The 20,477-nt window shown below is 41.8% G+C and overlaps 2 protein-coding genes and 1 long non-coding RNA gene across 3 annotated transcripts in view; 1 reads left to right on the top strand and 2 right to left on the bottom strand.

Moving 5' to 3' along the window:
- Positions 1–20,477, bottom strand: part of LOC134800869 (uncharacterized) — a 417,476-nt gene that overhangs the window by 313,719 nt on the left and 83,280 nt on the right. The gene's annotated exons all lie outside the window — the stretch shown is intronic.
- Positions 1–20,477, bottom strand: part of LOC134800726 (uncharacterized) — a 100,389-nt gene that overhangs the window by 40,935 nt on the left and 38,977 nt on the right. The window lies entirely within an intron of this gene.
- LOC134800625 (putative serine protease K12H4.7) lies at positions 12,150–13,567 on the top strand. Its single transcript, XM_063773110.1, has one exon. The coding sequence runs from the start codon at positions 12,176–12,178 to the stop codon at positions 13,553–13,555; it is 1,380 nt and encodes a 459-aa protein (XP_063629180.1). The 5' UTR covers positions 12,150–12,175; the 3' UTR covers positions 13,556–13,567.

Here is a 20,477-nt window from a genome sequence, read left to right as displayed (position 1 = left end):
AAAAAACCGGCCAAGTGCGAGTCGGACTCGCGTTCCAAGGGTTCCGTACATTACCCAATTTTTAACAATGTATTTTTTATATGTGAAACGCGAGTAAATTGCCTTTAAAAACCCGTAGGGGTCGGATCACAAACTAAGTAATTAGTCCGACTCACGCTTGACTGCATAGGTATTTCTAATAGGTTTTCCTCTCATCTATAAGTAAAGAACAATTTTGTATATTAAAAAAAAATGTAGAGCTAGCAGTTCGGAGATACAGGGGGATGGTAATTTTTTGGCTATTAAATAACTTTGGCATTAAATAACTTCGAAATTATTTAAGTTAAGATTGCAAAAAAAATATTTCGAATTTTCAAAATGAGCTCTTTCACGTTGAGCTTTTTTATGTAACACGATATACATAGTTTAAAAAAACATGATTTTTTAATTTTCTTATTTACCCCCCAATAGTGGTTAAAATTCATTGGTTTACGTAAGATGTCCGTCTTTGGGTCACGAATTTACATATGTGTACCAAATATCAGCTTAATTGGTCCAGTACTTTTGGAGAAAATGGGCTGTGACAGACGCACGAGTGATCCTATAAGGGTTCCGTTATTTCCTTTTGAGGTACGGAACCCTAAAAATACCTACTTCATGAAATGGATACTTTAGTTGTATAATGTAACTCACGTTGAAGTTAAATTTAAGGCCATCCAGGGCATTGAAACTATGGGGAAACAGGAAATGCAACTACTTTAAAAATACAAGAAGTGAGTATTGAACTAGTGGCACTTATGGCATCCAAAAAACTCGGAGTGCTCAAAAAAGCGAGGCGATACTTTACTCCGGGGCAAAGACTGCTGCTTTATAAATCGCAAGTCAGACCCCATATGGAGTACTGCTGTCACCTTTGGGCAGGAGCACCTGGATGGCAGCTTGGACCCTTCGACTCCGTCCAAAGGCGCGCTGTACGAATCGTCGATGATCCCAAACTCTCAAGCGGTATTGAACCTTTAAGTCTAAGGAGAGACTTTGCCTCTTTGTGTGTGTTCTACCGCTTGTACAATGGGCTGTGCTCTGAGGAACTATTTGACATGATGCCAACGGCCGCTTTCTATCACCGCACCGCTCGCCGTCAGCAGGGTGTTCATCCTCACACCCTAGAACCTAAATGGTCGCGTACTTTGCGATTTAAGAGGAATTTCCTCCCGCGGACACTCCGGCTGTGTAATGAGCTCCCTTCCAAGGTTTTCCCGAGGGTCTACAGCAGCGGTCGGCAACCTTTTTTTGCGTAGTTTTAGTAGCGTAGTTAACGATGAGTAAGTTGACGCGGGCCGCACTTTGTTAATATTTATGACTTTATCAGACATTGTCGTTTCTCAATATTACATAGCCAGAGAGGCCCGCGGGCCGCAGGTTGCCGACCGCCGGTCTACAGTATGGGGTTCTTCAAAAAAGGAGTGTACAGGTTTTTGAAAGGTCGGCAACGTGCATGTAACACCTCTGCAGTTGCAGGCGTCCATAGGCTACGGTGACTGCTTACCATCAGGCGGGCCATATGCTTGTTTGCCACCCATAGGTACCACATCTGGTATAAAAAAAAATTCCATGGATGAACTCTCTTTTATGACTGACAAAATGAGGCCATGAATAGAAGTAGCTCATGCTAGACTCACTTGTATTTTTAGAGTAGTTGACATAAATACGCAGTTGTATTTTGCCCATAGTTACAATTGACTTTGCTAAATAGTAGATTGTATAACAAGGGCATAAAGTGACCCATATTTAATCGAGGCAATTTTTTTGGTCTGAGCGAAGCGAAGACCAAAATAGTAGACGAGGGTAAAAATGGACATTTATGCCCTTGTTGTACACTCTGCTTTTCACTTCGATTGCGAGGAAAATAAAATTATATTTTTCACGGCAATTTACACCACGAGATTGTCGTAAAGCGAAAGAACATAATACGTAACCAATTCCCGCCAACTAACTTTTTAATTATTTTTTTTTAATTTTTAACATGTGATCAGAGTTTCAGACGCTTGGTTTTCTGCCAAGTCAAAAATTTCGGAGCATTTTTGAACGATAATCGACTCCTATTTTATGTGATTTACTAAATTTAATGACAGAAAATACGGATTTCTAATAAATTGTAGCAAAAATAAAATTATATAACAAGTTTTGTCATCTACACAATTTTATTGCTCAGTAAAATTGTGCAATATGTTTTAACTGTTTGGCTGTTGAGACCGATTACCTTAGTCTCAGAAGAAAATTTTACTTTTATGCTCTAGAGCATAAAATGCGATTTTATGTCGTCTACGCACGACATAAAGGTGCACTTTTTGAGCATGAGAAGTGAAAATTCTATTTTTATAAACGGGTCTAGTATAACGCGATATAATTTCATTGTTTTTTAGGTAAAAACCAAAATGCAAGCACGTATCACGTATTCCACCGCACAATAAAATTGCCTATAAGTTTACAAAGACTTGGAAATGTTCTAAGATGTTTTGGAAAATTTCATGAAATTTATCAATGGAAAAGTTCACTTTTCGAACTTTTTGGAAACTTTTCGGAACTTGTACCTACGTAGAGTTAAACCAAGAAAAGTCTGCAGAGATTTTGACAGCACACACAGTGCAGGTGTTATTTTAAACGTCGAACTTCTATAAAATTTAACACTGGCAATGCGTGTGCTGTCAAAATCTCTGCAGACTTTTCTTGGTCTAACTCTAAGTGCAACTTATAGTAAACATAGGATAATGTAAATTTATGAAATTATATGGCGTTAGACCCGCTTGTAGGTATTATTAAATACGCGTTCAAGAGTTTATAGCGTATTAGTAGATTGTTAACCATCCAAGGGATGAAAGGAACTCATTTCTGCCGAAGTAGTTTAATAAGTTAAGGATGACTCACGTTAGACCGGACCGTGTCCGACCCGGAGCTTTCGGCGCATCGTTTTCTACGGAAAGCATGACGTGATCGCCTGTCATATCATAGAGAAGTAAGCCCCGGCAGCTCCGGCCCGGACACAGCCCGGTCTAACGTGAGTCATGCTGTTCGATGTACCTTCTCCTCAATTTAAGCTCTTGTGGTGAATAATGAAGACACTTCAGTAGTACTATTATCTTCTTATTATTAACTTAATGAGCGTTTCTTTAATTTTTTTGCCATTTTATATATTGTGACCTTTTTTTGCCACTTTTGTGTTATTTCTAGTCAGGATCGCAAGCCCTTTTCATCATTATACGAGAAAAAAATTCCATACATTTTTCAAACCTTCCTTTTTGTTACCGCCATACAAAGTGTATGGCGAAATGGTAACACAATAGGAAAAAACTTTGGGACATTTTTTTTATCCCATTAGGATCGAAAGAGCTCGTGATTCTGAGTAAAAGTAACACAAAAGTGGCAAAAAAGGTCACAATAAATAAAAACAGAACAGAACAGAACTGTCGGTAAAGGCCCAAAATATAGGTAACATTAAATATTGCAACGAACGGACGTGTGTTTAGAGATGCACCGGATATTCGGATACTATCCGGTATCCGGCCTATCCGGCCGATATTTAAACTTCCAAATACCGGATAGTAACTTTGCTTGATTTCGGAGTAAACAAATTGGACTTAAGAAACAGTCACGGTCATAATCGTATTCGTTAAATTATTTTAATACAATTTAAACATTCCACTCACTTGCACGCGAACTCATTTCATATCTAGAAATGAGTCCGCGCGAACGTTCACTACGAACAAGTCAAAACCACCTGAAAAACCGAAAAGTAGGTATAGTTCCGCCGGCCGAATATTTGGTATCCGGTATCCGGCCAAACAACTATCCGTTGCATCTCTACATGTGTTATTTCGGCAATCCTTAGTCGGACGCCTGCCCCTTCATCTCTATTTTCCCTATTCAAGAACAACAGAACAACAACAACAACAGAACAAAAATTTAACGCAACAAATGTTAGATTGCAAGTGTTGCAAGTGTTGCAACTCCCGAGAGTCGGCGTCTAGTCAACTGTATGGCTGCTTTTCGACGCAGCGTTGGTGCCATTTTCCATAACGCTCACTAGACGCTGACGCTCAAAAGCCGCTAGGGTGGGGTGGCCCAAATAAGAGGGGAAAACGATAGCTCCCATAGTGCTGTTTGCTCTACTTCTGCCTAACTGTAACTACTTGTTAAGTTACGTACCTACTAGGCGTCACAAACCGCGCCAGCGCGGCGGTTTTACCGAAATCGAAAAAACCGGAAAAACCGGGTTTACAGCCAATTGCAAACACCGGATTTTCACTTTGATAAAACCGGCTATTTCGACCAAGGTATAATCTAATCTAATAAGGACCTTTAAATGAGCAATTGCTGTATTTATTTTATATTTTGGGGATCTCGGAAACGTCTCTAACGATTTCGATGAAATTTGCTATATGGGGGTTTTCGGGAGCGAAAAATCGATCTAGCTAGGTCTTATTTCTGGGAAAATGCGCATATTTGAGTTTTTATATGTTTTCAGGGCAAAGCTCGGTCTCCCAGATATTTTTCCTTCAAACCAAGAGTCAAAAATGGCTTTATGAAATTAACTATCACGTTCAAATTTTTTCACTTACGTTTACGACTTTTGACAAAATATAAATCGGCTCATTCATTTCAAAAAGCCATCAAAATTACATATTCATACACGCAGTCGTAATTACTCTTTGTATAGAATTCTTGAACCCTAATTTAAGGTTAAATAAATAATTTTCATATTACATAAAAATTGATTCTCGATTAGATTTAAATTAAGGATAACTTTACTCACGTTAGACTGGGCCGTGTCCGAGCCGAAGCTTCCGGCGCTTACTTTTTTTATGCTATGACTGGCGATCACGTCATGCTTTCCATAAAAAGGAAAGAAAAAGACACGGCCCGGTCTAACGTGAGCCATCCTTTATTTGTTAACTTTGAGTTAGATGTATGTATTTGATAAAAAAAAATGGGTTTGATGATTATTTAAAATATAAATGGTGACAATCATAAACATGAATGAACATGTACAGATATTATGTGTTCCGTATCCACATCGGAGATCTTCATTGAGAGAGTAACGCGATCGGTAACCGTTAGATGCCGCTAGCGTCTATGTAGTCGCTCCGCCCCACGCCGTGACGTTGTTCCGCTTCCCCTCACTGCAAACCGTTGCTCGCTTCCCGCTACTCGCCACCGCCATGTCATTGTTTCGTCGACCGTCTGACCGATGGTCCGCAAATATTTTTTCACGCCACTGTTCGGAAATGTGGCAATAGATGGTCTAAAACCAAGCTGGAAAGTAGGCAATAGCTGTAGCACCTGAACCACCACTACTACAAAGTTTCATTGTTATCATCATCTGTCATTGATGACGGTTCGCTACAGCAATGAGTATCATTTAAAACATAAAAATCAATAAAAGGTCTTTTTTGGCGCAACTTTTTCCTTCGAAAATAAAATTAGGTTATTTATAGGACCAATTTCTTGTTTAAAAAAAAAAGAAATGTCAAAACATTTCAGTTCATTTTTTTTAAACAATTAATCCATTCAGTTCACGCTTAAGGGGTTTTTTTACTTTTGAAGCTGTTTGTGGTTTTTTTTAACAAAAACGCTTCTAAGTTTAGAGTCGGTTTGAAGCAAATAACAGAAAAACGCCTCTTAAAAGTGATAAAAAAAGTAAAAAAGGCGGGATCTGAAAATAGTTACTGAATTGGATAGTGTAAATTGTGTTTGATTAAAAAATACAAGAAACACGTATCAACGCTATAAAAATGAGTTAGTGAAGAAAATGATATTCTTACGCTGACGCCTACCGAAATTCAAGAGACAGGACAGGCAGTGGCTAGTAATTTGCTACCAGAGAAATCGCGGGATAGTACTTATAGTTATGCAAATGTTTTCTTATTTCCTCGCAGTAGTCGTGAAAAGCACTATGTAATGCCTCGGCCGGAAACGCTAAAGATGGACTCGTATTATTAGAGGGCCTCCACTAACGTGTCGGCCCTCAAACGACTCGTCCATCTTTTAGCGGTTTTCCGTCCTCTCCTACAATGTACTATTGCAGCTTGCAGCATGGTGCTTTAACATTTCCGATCCAAAGCTCGGTCGATTAAATAGTGAGATATAGCAGAGATCGCTACTATTAGTCTTTTGGCGGTCTCGAGATCGAAGTCATCGAACGGTGCGATTCTACCCACTTTTTTCTTGCTAAATTAATTTTGACATTCCATGCTGCTAAAATCGTTACCGTTAACTCACATTTTCGAGATCGAAGTAGGAAGTGCGTCAGTGGTTTTCGTTAACAAGTGGTAACGCAAGTCGCTCCGCATCGGAGAGGGAACGTGCGGTCATCGTGCCGGCGGCGGCGGGGGCGGCGCCCGGGCGGCGCGGAGGCGGACAGCCTGCGCGCGCCGCGGTCGGGTGCCGCGCTTCGCCGATAAGGAGGTTTGGATTGTCTCGAACCATCCGGTGAGACAGTTTAATGATATTCTAGTTTTATTGGCGTTCAGAAGTTACTTCGACACTAAAGGACGGTTCTCAGGCAGGTCGTATTAACCTGGGAGTACCTCGTGTCGTTAGTTGCGACGCGACAGGGGCTCAGGGGAGGTCGGCCCCCGCGCGCCGGCGCCATCGACTTTCTTCTGCTGTCGTCCAAGGTGACTCCGAGACGCCGCGACGCTGCGGGCCGGAGCCCGAGGTGTCGCGGTGCGGGGTCCGCGGGACGCCCACTCCTGTTGCGGACGCTTCCAGTCCGCGAGAGCAGTCGCGGTGCGGACGCTTCCAGTCCACGCCCGCTCCTGTTGCTGCAGTCGCGGTGCGAGTCCGCACCCGCTCCTCAGTCCGCGCCCGCTCCTGTTGCTGCAGACGCGGTGCGGACGCTTCCAGTCCACGCCCGCTCCTGTTGCTGCAGTCGCGGTGCGGACGCTTCTAGTCCACGCCCGCTCCTGTTGCTGCAGTCGCGGTGCGGACGCTTCCAGTCCACGGGACTCCGAGAGACGTCACACGCCCGCTCCTGTGGCTGCGGGCGCTTCCAATCTGCGGGACTCCGAGAGACGTCACACGCCCGCTCCTGTGGCTGCGGGCGCTTCCAGTCCACGGGACTCCGTGAGACGTCACACGCCCGCTCCTGTGGCTGCGGGCGCTTCCAGTCCGCGGGACTCCGAGAGACGTCACACGCCCGCTCCTGTGGCTGCGGGCGCTTTCAGTCCGCGGGACACCGAGAGGCACACGCCCGCTCCTGTTGCTGCGGTCGCGGCGCGGGTGGATCGCGGACCTCTCGATCCCATCCTGGCGCCAAGGTGAAGGCGGACCGCTTCTGCGTCCCGACTGCTCGAGTGGAAGGAAGGTAAGTTACGTGAAAGCAGAAACGCTACGAGTATAGCGACGATCGCCGCATTGGCTGCCGTCCGTCATGACGTCGCTGGTGACCTACGCGCCGGTGGTGGCCACCAGGATGGCGCCGCCGAGAGCAGCAGTGTCGCCGTGATGATGAGTGCAACTACGAGCCAGCCATCGGCCCGGCGCCTATCGAGCTGACCGCCACGACGGCGCCTCTCGCCTCACGCACCTGAGCCTGGCTACGGTGGCAAACGCACCAGTGCCTCCCGAGCTGGCCGCCACAATGGCGCCTCTCGCATCACGCACCGACGCCTCCCAAGCCGGCGGCGGCGGCCGCCACAACGGCGCCGCCCGCCACGATGGCACCACCGCCTTGCGCACTGGCGCCTCGAGCTGGCCGCCACGATGGCGCCTCTCGCCTCACACCAGTGCCTCCCGAGCCAGGCGGCGGCCGCCTCACGCACCGGTGCCTCCCGAGCTGGCCGCCACGATGGCGCGTCTCGCCTCACGCACCGGCGCCTCCCGAACCAGTGGCTGCCGCCATGATAGTGCCGCCCGGCCTCACGCACCGGTGCCTCCCGAGCCAGCCGCCACGATGGCGCCTCTAGCGTCACGCACCGGCACCTCCTGAGCGGCGGCGGTTGCCATGATGGCACCGACAATCACGTCGATGCTGTCCACCGATGCTGCAACCACGACGATGTCGTCCCTTGCAATGGCGCCCATGTTCTGTTCGCAAGAATACCACCGCGAACTTACCTACCGCCGATGCTGCCCACCAAGCTGCGCTGGGCGCCACAGTATCAGTTTTGTCCTGTCCACATGGTCCCATTGAGGTACGCAGGGGCCTATAGCTATGGTGCTACAGCACGAACAGACCGCTAAGCTCTTGTTTTCGGTTAAGGAATCCTCCGGCGACGGCAGAAAAGGTTGTAAGGAGCTTCGTCCTGCGTGGCTCGACTGCCCGGAGTTGAAAGCGGTAAGATATGTCGATACTCAGAGGAAAATACGTCGCGTTTCCGGGCTTCATAAAGGTGCTGATCGACGAGGAGCCGTGCCGCTTCGAGATTCCTACGACTTCTCGAGGCCATGGAGTGATCCAACCGGAGAACAGCTAGCGACAAGGCCCTGTACGACCGCTCAAAACCGAGGTGAAAGGCATCGAAAAGGTCTGCAGACTTCACATAATTATCTCTGCTTGCCCGCGCTCTCCAGCTTAAGTTCCGTCTTACAAAGTCTTTCTCGTGCGCCAAGCCCATAATAAACAAAATGGGATAAATAAACCCGCTGCGCCTGAACAAGCATGAGTTTCCGGTGCTAAGAGAAAGGGGCCAGGAGGACTCCAACAGTTTACATCTGTCTATCTTCGACTTTATCCAAACAGTTTTGTTACGCAAGCGCTAAAATCGATTTTAGACTTGATTTCATTAGTTTGATTTCCTTAAAAGCATGCGACCATACCCCTATACTAGCTCGATATAGGGTGTTTCTTCGGATAAAGCGAATTAGACTATCACGCTCTTAGACATCACGTGGGACACGCGGCACAGCACCCCGATTGAAAGTTTTCTTTTTCGCAACATACAGGCGTGCCTTGCTGCCGAGTTTCTCGCAGAAATGAGACTCAACCTTCAGTCTCAAACTCGCAAACTTTAGTTCATGGAGGAAGGTGACACCTTCGCAGTCCTCAGCAACACGAAGCTGCCGAAAGCCTCGCGCCACTTCCTCCCTCATCTTATGCAAGCAGTCCGTTACAATCTCCAATATTGGTAGACAATGTACGAGGTAAGGCCCTTTCAGTGAAGAGTGACCGTTAACGGGCCACATCTGCAGCGCTGACGACAGAACTGTAAACATACAACCGCACCACTACAGTATACATAAAACGACGGCGACACTACATCCCCTCCGTTACCAAGGCTGTTGCAAAAACTGCTGATGCCAGCAGATCGTCTACAGGTCGCGCTGGTTCCTTGCTACTTACCAGGTCGGTACAACCCCCGAGGGCGACGGTTTATCAAGAAGTCACTGCGCGCCCGAGTGGCAGCTACGCCCAGAAGCCGCCGAGACTATCTTCGCCTGATAGGCGCCTTGTTGGCCAGCCTCCGCTTTCGAGAGCCTTCGCACTGTGTCACGGTATTTCTTAACAGACTCTGATCTGCTACCACGTCGCGTCTGGCAGCTGCCGGTGATACGACTTGGTATGGATGTCTCCACCTCCCAGCCTAGTCTGTTTACTGTGACGGCGTGATAAGGAGAGCCTTCACGCAGCTGTGGTAAGCTTGCAATTTACTGGCGGTCCTAGTGAACACAGCATCAGACCGCCCTCTCTTACGAGTCAACGACCTTAAGAATGAGGCGTAGCTCCTGTCAGATAGGACGCTCCAACACCGAGCTGGCGAGATCAGGAGTGACGTCCGCTGTGATGTACCTACTGGCGTGACTGGCGCATGCATGCAACATGCCAAGGGCTAACGCTACGTAGCGAACGAGACGCAACTGTCACTGTCTCACTAATATGGAGGAACCGGGTATTCCCGGTTCCGGTACTATGTTTGTATTGAAAACCAGTAACGGGAGCACTCCCTAGATCGTCCCCTTGTCTAGGCCGCCTGTATGCCCACGATGTAGAAATGGTCTTCATGGTGCATCAAAAATAAGATCGTCTGCCAGGTACCTCTATTACCCAGTGAAGTAGCGAGCTATCTCAGACATCTATTTCTATTGTCCATGTTAGCTTTCAGAACGATACTTGTTCATAAGCCTGTAACAAGTGCTGTATGTGAACCACTATCGGACACTATGCCTTCTTCTAACGCCATTAATAGCGAGACCAGCGCCTCCCAAACCACCAGCTTGGGACGCGAGAAATCTACTTGCCCTAATTTGAATAGCCCTACAACGTTAGGTACGTTAGAAGAAGTACGATAGAAGAGCTGCCGCACTTTTGCTGTTAGCATCAGGCCGCAGGGTCAATGACCTTACTCCACTACACTGTAGCCCGGGCAATTACATAGTTAACTTTCACGCTATTATTTTGTGTCCGAAATTCTGCTCTAAACCAGATAACGTGTGAAACGTGTCTTACCGACTGGACTCTTAGAAGCTCCGGAATAAAGTATAGACCCAGTAAATAGGTAGTCTGGGTACGTCAGCTTGCGAGAATTACACAAATGTTAGGGGACACTGTGCTTATTTCTTTCAGCCACAGTCGCATCTAAGCCGGCCTCGCCTACGATTGCTTTGATCCACGATGTACTTAATAACTAAATTGGCTGGAAAGCTATTTAATTAGCGATATTTTGGCTTAAGTTAATTGGGAACACGACTCGCCGAGATTCTGCGGTTCGGATGCGATTTCGAATGAGAAATCTCTCAAACCAGTTTAACGTCAGATTCGAACCTGGGATTACAATTTAAATTCTCAATTTCCTGTAATGCATCATTATAACGAGTCACTGTGATTTCATGGGTTGCAATATGGCTTATATATATTTATTCTTTCTCTGAGTTCTATGACATTAGGTGTAGCCCTAACGCTTGCGCGCCCGCTGACTCGCCACCAGGAGAAAATAAACAGGTCTCAATGAAGATCTCCGATGTGGATACGGAACACATAATATAAAAATTTTACCTTCCAATAAAATTGATATTATGTTTCCTTTCCACATCGGAGATCTGAGTAATGCCTTCCTGGCAGGCTACTAGGCTACTTTTATGCCCACGGTACTTCTCCTCAACAATGACATGACGGTGGCGAGTAGCGGGAAGCGAGCAACGGTTTGCAGTGAGGGGAAGCGGAACAACGTCACGGCGTGGGGCGGAGCGACTACATAGACGCTAGCGGCATCTAACGGTCACCGGTCGCGTTACTCTCTCAATGAAGATCTCCGATGTGGAAAGGAAACATAATATCAATTTTATGGGAAGGTAAAATTTTTATATTATAAACAAAGAATCAGAATATTGTGCATCAGAGTAGGTACAGCCGGCAAAACTATTAGCATAGTACACCTGCATACAAAGGAAAACATGTGTGCAGGAGTGTCTAACTTTGCTGATTGTACAATAAAACATTTCTAAAATAAATTATCCAAAAACAAAAATCACACAAGGTAAAGGTGATGAGCAATGCAAATGAAATAAATAAATATCCATAAACAAAAAGAATCACACAAGGTAAATAAATGTTCATGATGATGAGTAATGGAAATGAAATAAATATCCAAAAACAAAAAGAATCACACAAGTTAAAGGTGATGAGAAATGGATATGAAATAAATATCAAAATACAAAAAGAATCGCACAAGGTAACTAAAAGTGATGAGCAATGCAAAGTTACACCATTCGGATTGTAGACTTACCATTGCTTGCCAATACAGACTATATCTACACCATATGATAATATGAAAAACAACAAACAGTAGTGCATTTAGAAAATTTTAAACCTGCAAAGTTATGGGTACACGTGGTCATAACACGAATAACCACGTGTATAGCCTCCTGGCAATAAGGAATAATAAGGATTTCAAAATTTGCCAAGCTAAATTAAACTTTGTCAAACTGACATAGAGTCAATACTTAGTTGTGGCCTATTCACTACGTGAAGGAACGCAGGTCGTCAGTAGGATAGATAATTCGTAAAATTCTTTGTGATAAGAACAAAGTAAAAAAGTCCCAAGCATTGATGACATTCCTAGTTTTATATTTGTAATTAAAATTGGTATTTTATTTTGGAATTTGTAAACACGTGTAATGTTGATATATAAACGGAACTTTACTAGTATTTATCATTATTTTAAAGTGTTTTCTGCTAATAACGGAAGATATTTAATCGATCATGCATTACTTGTGTATGATTACTTTGCTAATTGCTTCGGCAACAGCATTTACAAATAATTTAAACCAATTTTTGCTAACTTTTGACCTGCCTCAGACGGATTTGAGTTCAGTAGATGAGAAATGGATTGAACAACCGCTAGATCACTTTGATTCAAATGAAAAAAGAACATTCAAAATGAGGTACTTCGAGAATCTAGAACTATGGAAGCCGAAGGCACCAATCTTCGTATTCCTTGGTGGCGAAGGGGAACAGGATCCTAGGTGGATATATTCAGCCTATGACTTTTTTTTTACAGTTAAAATGGCGAAAGAAGCGCATGGGGCTCTCTTTGCTACAGAACATAGATATTACGGTAAGAGTTTGCCAGATATTCCAAACACTAATACGATTGAATACTTTAAGTTTCTGAGTTCTCATCAAGCGCTGGAAGACTTGGCAAGTTTTATAAAAATGCTGAAATCGAACTCTAAGTACAAGTCATCGAAAGTGGTGGTGGTGGGTGGATCGTATTCCGGAAATCTTGCAGCTTGGATGAGAAAACTATATCCTGAGCTGGTGGACGCAGCCCTCTCCAGCAGTGCTCCTGTTCTCGCCAAAAAAGACTTTAAAGAATACCTAGATATTGTTCGCTACACGTTCGGTAAATACGGTACTGATGGCTGCCTGGCTAAAATCGAAAAGAGGTTTAAACATGACGAAGATTTATTAAAGACTCCAGAAGGGAGAGAAGAACTGAAGAAAAAATATAATATATGCCCAGAAAACGATCTGACGGTGTTAGAAAATCAACAATTATTCTTTCAATGGCTAGAGTATTCGGAATTCATGGCTTTATCACAATATGGTTTGCCTCATGAAATTGAGGCCCAGTGCGAACGTAAGCCACATATCCAGCGTAAAATTAAGCCTATTTGGCGCAATGGTTGTAATAACGTTGACTTTAAATCTTACGATTGGACTCAAGACATGTTCGCCGCATGGATTTATCAATATTGCACAGAATTCGGATATCTGCAAACTACCTCGTCAGAGAAACAACCTTTTGTACACTGGAGTCCATTAGAGTTCAATCTAAAGTACTGCAAAGGCTTTGTTAAGGGAGATATCGAAAAGGCAATGGATGAAGGGATAGCGAAAACAAACAAAAGATACGGAGGGTTGAAGCCAAATGTAACCAAGGTAGTGTTCACTCATGGCGACATGGATCCTTGGCACACTCTTGGGGTGCTTCAAGACTTGGGACCTGACGCGCCGGTCATAATGACAAACGGGACCGCACATTGCAGGGTCCTCGGTTATACGGATGATGAACCAGAAGAAATGAAAAAAGTTCGAAAACAAGTGCAAGAGCTTATCATGAAATGGATTTCTCAATAAACTGAGATTCTCATTAAATACCTGGTTTGTTAGTGCACGACACCTTGCACTTTGTGAGTTGTTACTATGCGCTGAAACTTGGCACAGTTGATTGTTAGCTGGTCTTGAGCAGAAACAGACCGGTAGACATCGAGAACCACGTCTCATTTGGTGGGTGGGAGGGGGGGAAGTTCGACGCCGCCTCGCTTCACTTGGAGCAACATTTCTCTAAAACTATACCTATTAGGGCATGTGATATATCATTTTCGGATAAATTAAGGATGAGGAATCTAGTTTTGGAACAAAAACAATGCACTTTCAAACAAAAAAAAAGCATAAAGTATAAAAGACTAAAAAACGTATTTTTGATTTTTTCATAATTACCCTTTTTTTTTAAGTGTAGCAGGAATCTGAAATCAAAAAATATAGTTGTAAAGCTACACTTATTACGTTTAAGAAAATATATAGTTTATTATACAAAACTATTGATAAATGGGAGATAAAAAATAATATTAAGCGTGGGTCAGAGTGATCTCAATACAAAATATTATTAAGGTGGGAAAGTTGCTTATAACTTGTTCTACAATCGTTTATTTTTTTAGTTTTTTATAAATAACTCGTAAACGGTAGCCCACAGCAAAAATATATCTTTTACGTAAATAATCTGTTTCAGATTTCTTATAAAATAAGTGCTACTTTTTTTCGCTAGGATGAATATTTAAAAAAAAATTGAAGGGAAAAAATAAATTGTAAGGTCCCCTTTTTTAGTCATTCTTAAATAACTGGTAAACGATGGCCAATAGCACAAAAATGTTTATTACATGAATAATTTACATAAAATTTCCTACAAAAAAGGTTATTTAAACTTTTTCGCTAGGGTCAATATTAAAAACGATATTAAAGAGAGAAAATAAATTCTAAGGTCCTCTTTTTAATTATTGACCCTAGCGAAGAAGTTTGAATAACCTTTTTTGTAGGAAATTTTATGTAAATTATTCATGTAATAAAACATTTTTTGCTATTGGCCATCGTTTACGAGTTATTTACGAATTATTAAAAAAGGGGACCTAAGTATTTATTTTCTCCCTTCAATATTTTTTTTTAATATTGATGGTAGCGAAAAAAAGTAGCACTTATTTTATAAGAAATCTGAAACAGATTATTTACGTAAAAGATATTTTTTTGCTGTGGGCTACCGTTTACGAGTTATTTACGAAAAACAAGAAATATAAACGATTGTAGAACAAATTATAAGTAACTTTCCCACATTCATAATATTTTGTATTGAGATCACTCTGACCCACACTTAATATTATTTTTTATCTCCCATTTATCAACAGTTTTGTACAATAAACTATATATTTTCTTAAACGTAATAAGTGTAGCTTTACGTCTGTATTTTTTGTTTTCAGATTCCTGCTACACTTTAAAAAAAATTGGTAATTATGAAAAAATCAAAAATACGTTTTTTAGTCTTTTCTACTTTATGCTTTTTTTTTTGTTAGAAAGTGCATTGTTTTTGTTCCAAAACTAGATTCCTCATCCTTAATCCGAAAATGATATATTACATGCCCTAATAGGTATAGTTTTAGAGAAATGTTGCTCCAAGTGAAGCGAGGCGGCGTCGAACTTCCCCCCTCCCCCCACTAAATGAGAGGTGGCTCTCGACGGCTCCCAGTCTGTATCTGCTCAAGACCAGCTAACAATCAATTGTGCCAAGTTTCAGCGCATAGTCTCAAAGTGCAAGGTTCCCATACAACGGTGTGCACTAACAAACCAGCTATAAAGTCGTTACTACGCATTGATAATGGTGTTTTATTAATCTTTTTAGGAGACTGTATGAGCAGTATGAGGTTTATATACGGAGCTCTAATTATTGAACCTCCGCTCTCAGTCTGTATTAGGGTTCCGTACCCAGAAGGTAAAACGGGACCCTATTACTAAGACTCCGCTGTCCGTCCGTCCATCTGTCCGTCCGTCCGTCCGTCCGTCCATCCGTCCGTCCGTCCGTCTGTCAGGCTGTATCTCACGAACCGTGATAGCTAGACAGTTGAAATTTTCACAGATTATGTATTTCTGTTGCCGCTATAACAACAAATACTAAAAACAGAATAAAATAAAGATTTAAGTGGGCCATACAACAAACGTGATTTTTGACCGAAGTTAAGCAACGTCGGGCGGGGTCAGTACTTGGATGGGTGACCGTTTTTTTTTTGCCATTTTTTGCATTATGGTACGGAACCCTTCGTGCGCGACTCCTTTTATTTAGTAAACTGTAATAGGCAGAAATGAAAGAAATTCCTTTTTTACTGTCGATTTAACAAGAAAATACTTTAGATAAAACCGGACAACCGCCCACCGAGGGTTCCGTACTTTTTAGTGTTTGTTGTTATAGCGGCAACAAAAATACATCATCTGTGAACATTTCAACTGTCTATTAGCTATCACGGTTCGTGAGACAGACGGACGAACGGAAGGACAGCGGAGTCTTAGTAATAGGGTCCCGTTTTACCCTTTGAGTACGGAACCCTAAAAACCGGCCAAGTGCGAGTCGGACTCGCGTTCTAAGAGTTTCGTACATTACCCAATTTTTAACAATGTATTTTTTATATGTGAAACGCAAGTGAATTGCCTTTCAAAACCCAGGGGTCGGATTAAAAACTAAGTAATTAGCCCGACTCACGCCTGACTGCACATTTCTAATAGGTCCTGTCATCTATAGGTAAAGAAATATTTTGTTAATTTTTTTCAAAATTTTAGACCCAGTAGTTTCGGAGATAAAGGGGGGAATGATCCTATTTTGCCTATTTTCTTGAATTACTCCTAAACTGTTTGTTATAAAATTATTTAAAAAAAAATTTGAGATTTTCACATTGAGCACTTGCATTTGATATGTAACACGATATAGTTTGAAAAACTTCATTTTTTAATTTTCTCATTATCCCCCCAAAAGTAGCCTCCAGGTATAAAATTTATTTGTTTACGTTACGTGTCCGTCTTTGGGTCACAAATTTACATATGTGTACCAAATTTCAACTTAATTGGTCCAGTACTTTCGGAGACAATAGGCTAAGACAGACGGACAGACAGACGCACGAGTGATCCTATATGGGTTCCGTTTTATTCTTTTGAGGTACGGAACTCTAAAAAAATATGGTTGCCTGAAAAGTCGGTTTACGGACGATAATTTTGCGTGATAACGTCATAAGAAAACATTACCATTACATTACGTAACGTTACCATGGAGATTTGTCCACAACGTTACCATGGAGATCTGTCCACAACGTGACACTTTTTTGTGCATGCTACCGGTGTTCATCGATTTATTATAGGACGTTATCGTCAAAACGGTTATGATTTGTTATTTGTACATTTATATTTAAATAATAGGTACATGATACGGAAAATAAGCGTCATTTTTTATTATTTAAATACTAGAAAAACTGGTCTACTCAAAACACTTTAAATAACACAATAACTAACCTGTATTTCACTGCTATATCAAAGTTCAGACAGGCAATATCTTACTTTCATAAGGCCTCACTTTAAAATAAAATATTTATTACTTGATCCGTGTTACCAAATAAAGATTGAATATTCTACTATTATTGTATCACGAAAGAATTGGCCATGGTAGTGTAGATTTAATAGTAGAATGTAAAGGAAAGTACCGAAATTTTCTCTTTTCACCCCGCGATTTCTGGTGACCCCGTTTGTCGGAACTACCGCACAGAAAGAAAACTTCCTACAAAACCGAAGTTTGACAGCGGTTCAGGGTCGAATCATGCTCCCTTTCTAATATATGGCACTACCCCTTTCGACTATTTAGGGTTGTCAAAATTCAAGCCATTATCTTATCTGTGGTCGTGCACGCAAAGGGACGTCAAGTTGTGTCAACCCCAAAAAATTGCTCGGAGCAATGCTGAGCCCAACGGAGCCGAGTTTTCCCGAAGGAAGGAGTTTCGCAGTCCTGCCTGGAGTTTTTCATTATTCACCACAAGAGGTTAAATTGAGGAGTACGAGTACTTACATCGAACAGCAAAGGCAGACTCCAATAAAAGGATGACTCACGTTAGACAGGGTCGTGTCCGGGCTGGAGCTTCCGACGCATCGTTTTCTATGGAAAGCATCACGTTATCACCTGTCATGTCATAGAAAAGTAAGAAGGTCCGGCCCGGACACGGCCCGGTCTAAAGTGAGTCATCATTAATGGTTAACACGTTAAAACGATAAAGTTGGCTCAATAGAAAAATCACGAAGACATGTCTACCTACTCTAAAAACAAATTAAATTACTGTCTATGGCAAATATTTTAATTTATGTTATTTCAAGTAGACACACTTTAGTTTCAAGACTTGAAATATGTCTAATTTCCATTTTAGTTTCAAATGTAAAGAGAAATGTTATTTTTTAACAAAATCAAGTTTTTGTTTCAAGTGTCAGTGAGTAATTCTCAATAAAAATCGGCCTCGCCCGCCGAGGGTTCCGTACTTTTTAGTATTTGTTGTTAAAGCGGCAACAGAAATACATCATCTGCTAAAATTTTAACTGTCTAGCTATCACGGTTCATGAGATACAGCCTGGTGACAGACAGACGGACAGTGGAGTCTTAGTAATAGGGTCCCGTTTTTAACATTTGGGTAAGGTATGTTGGGGTAATATCGGATGCGGGAGAAGAACGTAGGAAATTCATTTCCGCCAAAGTAGGCTTTATTTCTTAATTTTGACAACAATGTGCAAGACGCTATTTCATTGCGCTTCGGACACCAGTGTCCCTCCGCCGCTCAGTGATATCGGATATGTTCTACGCGCCTTTAAAGGGAGCAAGGTGTAACGTAGACATTTTCTTAAATTTTAAATTAATATTTTTGGGTTGAATTCCTTTTCTTATTTCGATGATTTTAACAATATCCCAAACTAACTCGATTGGTTGCACTTATTTGCATAATCTGTTGCATTCAGATGCACCTCTTTATGCTTATCTGTTGTCGGGGTTGTCATACGAGTAAAAATAATTAAAACTTGAGATATTTAGGTTGTCACTCCAGGAAAAGTTTGTATGATTGAGATATGTTTTTTTAGGTAAGAGAGAATTTAGATGTTAAATAAAACATAGGAATTACAGACTCCAAAAAGGGGGCTCTGAAATGAAACTTTATTAGATTTATTGATAAAATATATTTCTTAGGCTCAGGAGTGAATTGTTAAATAAATCAGTCAGAATTTTCGTAGGATTTGTGTCTTCAAGGGATTGGCACCCTACTTTTGTTTTGGCCTTTTGTACTCAACATATGAGGAGGTCATTTTGAGATGACATGCACTTTTGATGTGTGGACCCCTCCGGGGACGCACGCTCGCATGAGTACTATTTGTGGTGAGACCACACATTCGCCATGTTGGTCGAAATGCTGGAAGCAGCTCGAGTCCTTCGGTGTGCTCCACTGAGTAAGTACAAATGAAATTTAGGTGTGATCAACTCCACAATGGCGCGAAACGTTGTGGGTTCGTCCTTAACCAGGTTTTTGGTTCTTTACAGAGTTGACTCCTGCTCGAGGGTTGGGAGTGCTCCGCCAGAAGTCCTAACAGCTTCCAGTGCGGTGAGCTAAATTTCCAATTGTTTCATATTTTCTTTAGCGGCCATTAAGGCGTCGGCTAATGTATCCATTTCTCGGTTTACAGGAGCCGGGAGCTTGTGAACTTTTTTTTTTTTTGGAAGAGCTTGTGAATTTTTTTGGAAGAGCTTTCGATTTCTTTTGAAGATGTTTAGAAGTGGTAAAATGAGGCTGTGGGATCTGTACCACGCCATCTGCAGCGGCCGGCTCCAACCAGGTTAGCGGCCAGCTTCCCGGGGAAAGGCGAGTACGCCCCCGCTGCTGCAGTTCCAGCAGCAGTTTTTGGAGGTCGGTCTGTTGCATAACTTTTGAGTGGCATTCGCCACCAACTACAAATTTAAAATGGTTAGTTATAATTTAATTTTATTCAGTTTGAAGTTTTGAAAGTTCTGGTGCATAAAACTTAGGTATTTCGAAATTTAGTTTTTAGTTTTTAATTAATGGGTGTAATCCCTGATAACTAGAACCTGTGAAGCGACCCAGCTTACCACTGAGCATTTGACAGTAAATGATTAGATTAATAAAGTTTGTTAGATATAAATTTGTTTAATTGTTTCTCCTCCTAGCTTTCCTGCAGCAAGGTTTCCATTTAGTCTATTTAATTTAATTTTGATTTAATTTTGTTTTGTTAACATGGCTGTTTCCATTTTCCACAAGCCGGAGCTTTTCTTTTATTTATTTTACCCCCTTTCAAAACAGCAGTGTTACAATGGCGCCCAAGGATTTTCATGTTTCTAAATAATTACTTGCTGGAGGAAAAGCCTAGACTTATTTTTATGCACCAGAAAATCATTTTGTTTAACTCACCTTTTGTAGAGTATTTTGTTACATTGCAAAGATGTTTTAGGTATTGCATACCATAATTTGGGCATTTGCCTACATTTCTGTTGAATTTTGTGCACATTTACATGTAATTTTTTCTGAAAACGAGTGAATTTTGTATGACACATTTTGAGGTTATAAAAATTTGCTGACTTGACAGATGTCAAAGCACATGTTGCATTTTTAGTCAATTTGGATACTATTTTGAAGTTTTGACACTAGTATTTCGTTTGGTTTCACATTTAACATTTTAATTTCAATTAAAAATAAAAATGTTGTATTTTATAACATAAAAAAAGAGAACACAATTTTGCCACTTGGGATCACATGTAATATTTGTATTTAGTTTAGAATTTCATATTTTAAGAGAAAGATTTGTGAATTTTAATAGAAACTTGTCACTTTATTATTTTTATATGTTTGCTGGAACTGCATTTTTTTCAATAGTTTGTATATGAATTTTGTAACTTTTTACACAGAGATTTGTTTTGTACGGTTAAGCCTAAAGG

Source organism: Cydia splendana, chromosome 20, assembly GCF_910591565.1.
Source record: "Cydia splendana chromosome 20, ilCydSple1.2, whole genome shotgun sequence".
Taxonomy (NCBI): domain Eukaryota; kingdom Metazoa; phylum Arthropoda; class Insecta; order Lepidoptera; family Tortricidae; genus Cydia; species Cydia splendana.
The sequence above is the reverse complement of the archived record's forward strand: the minus strand, read 5'-3'. Positions and strand labels throughout refer to the sequence as shown.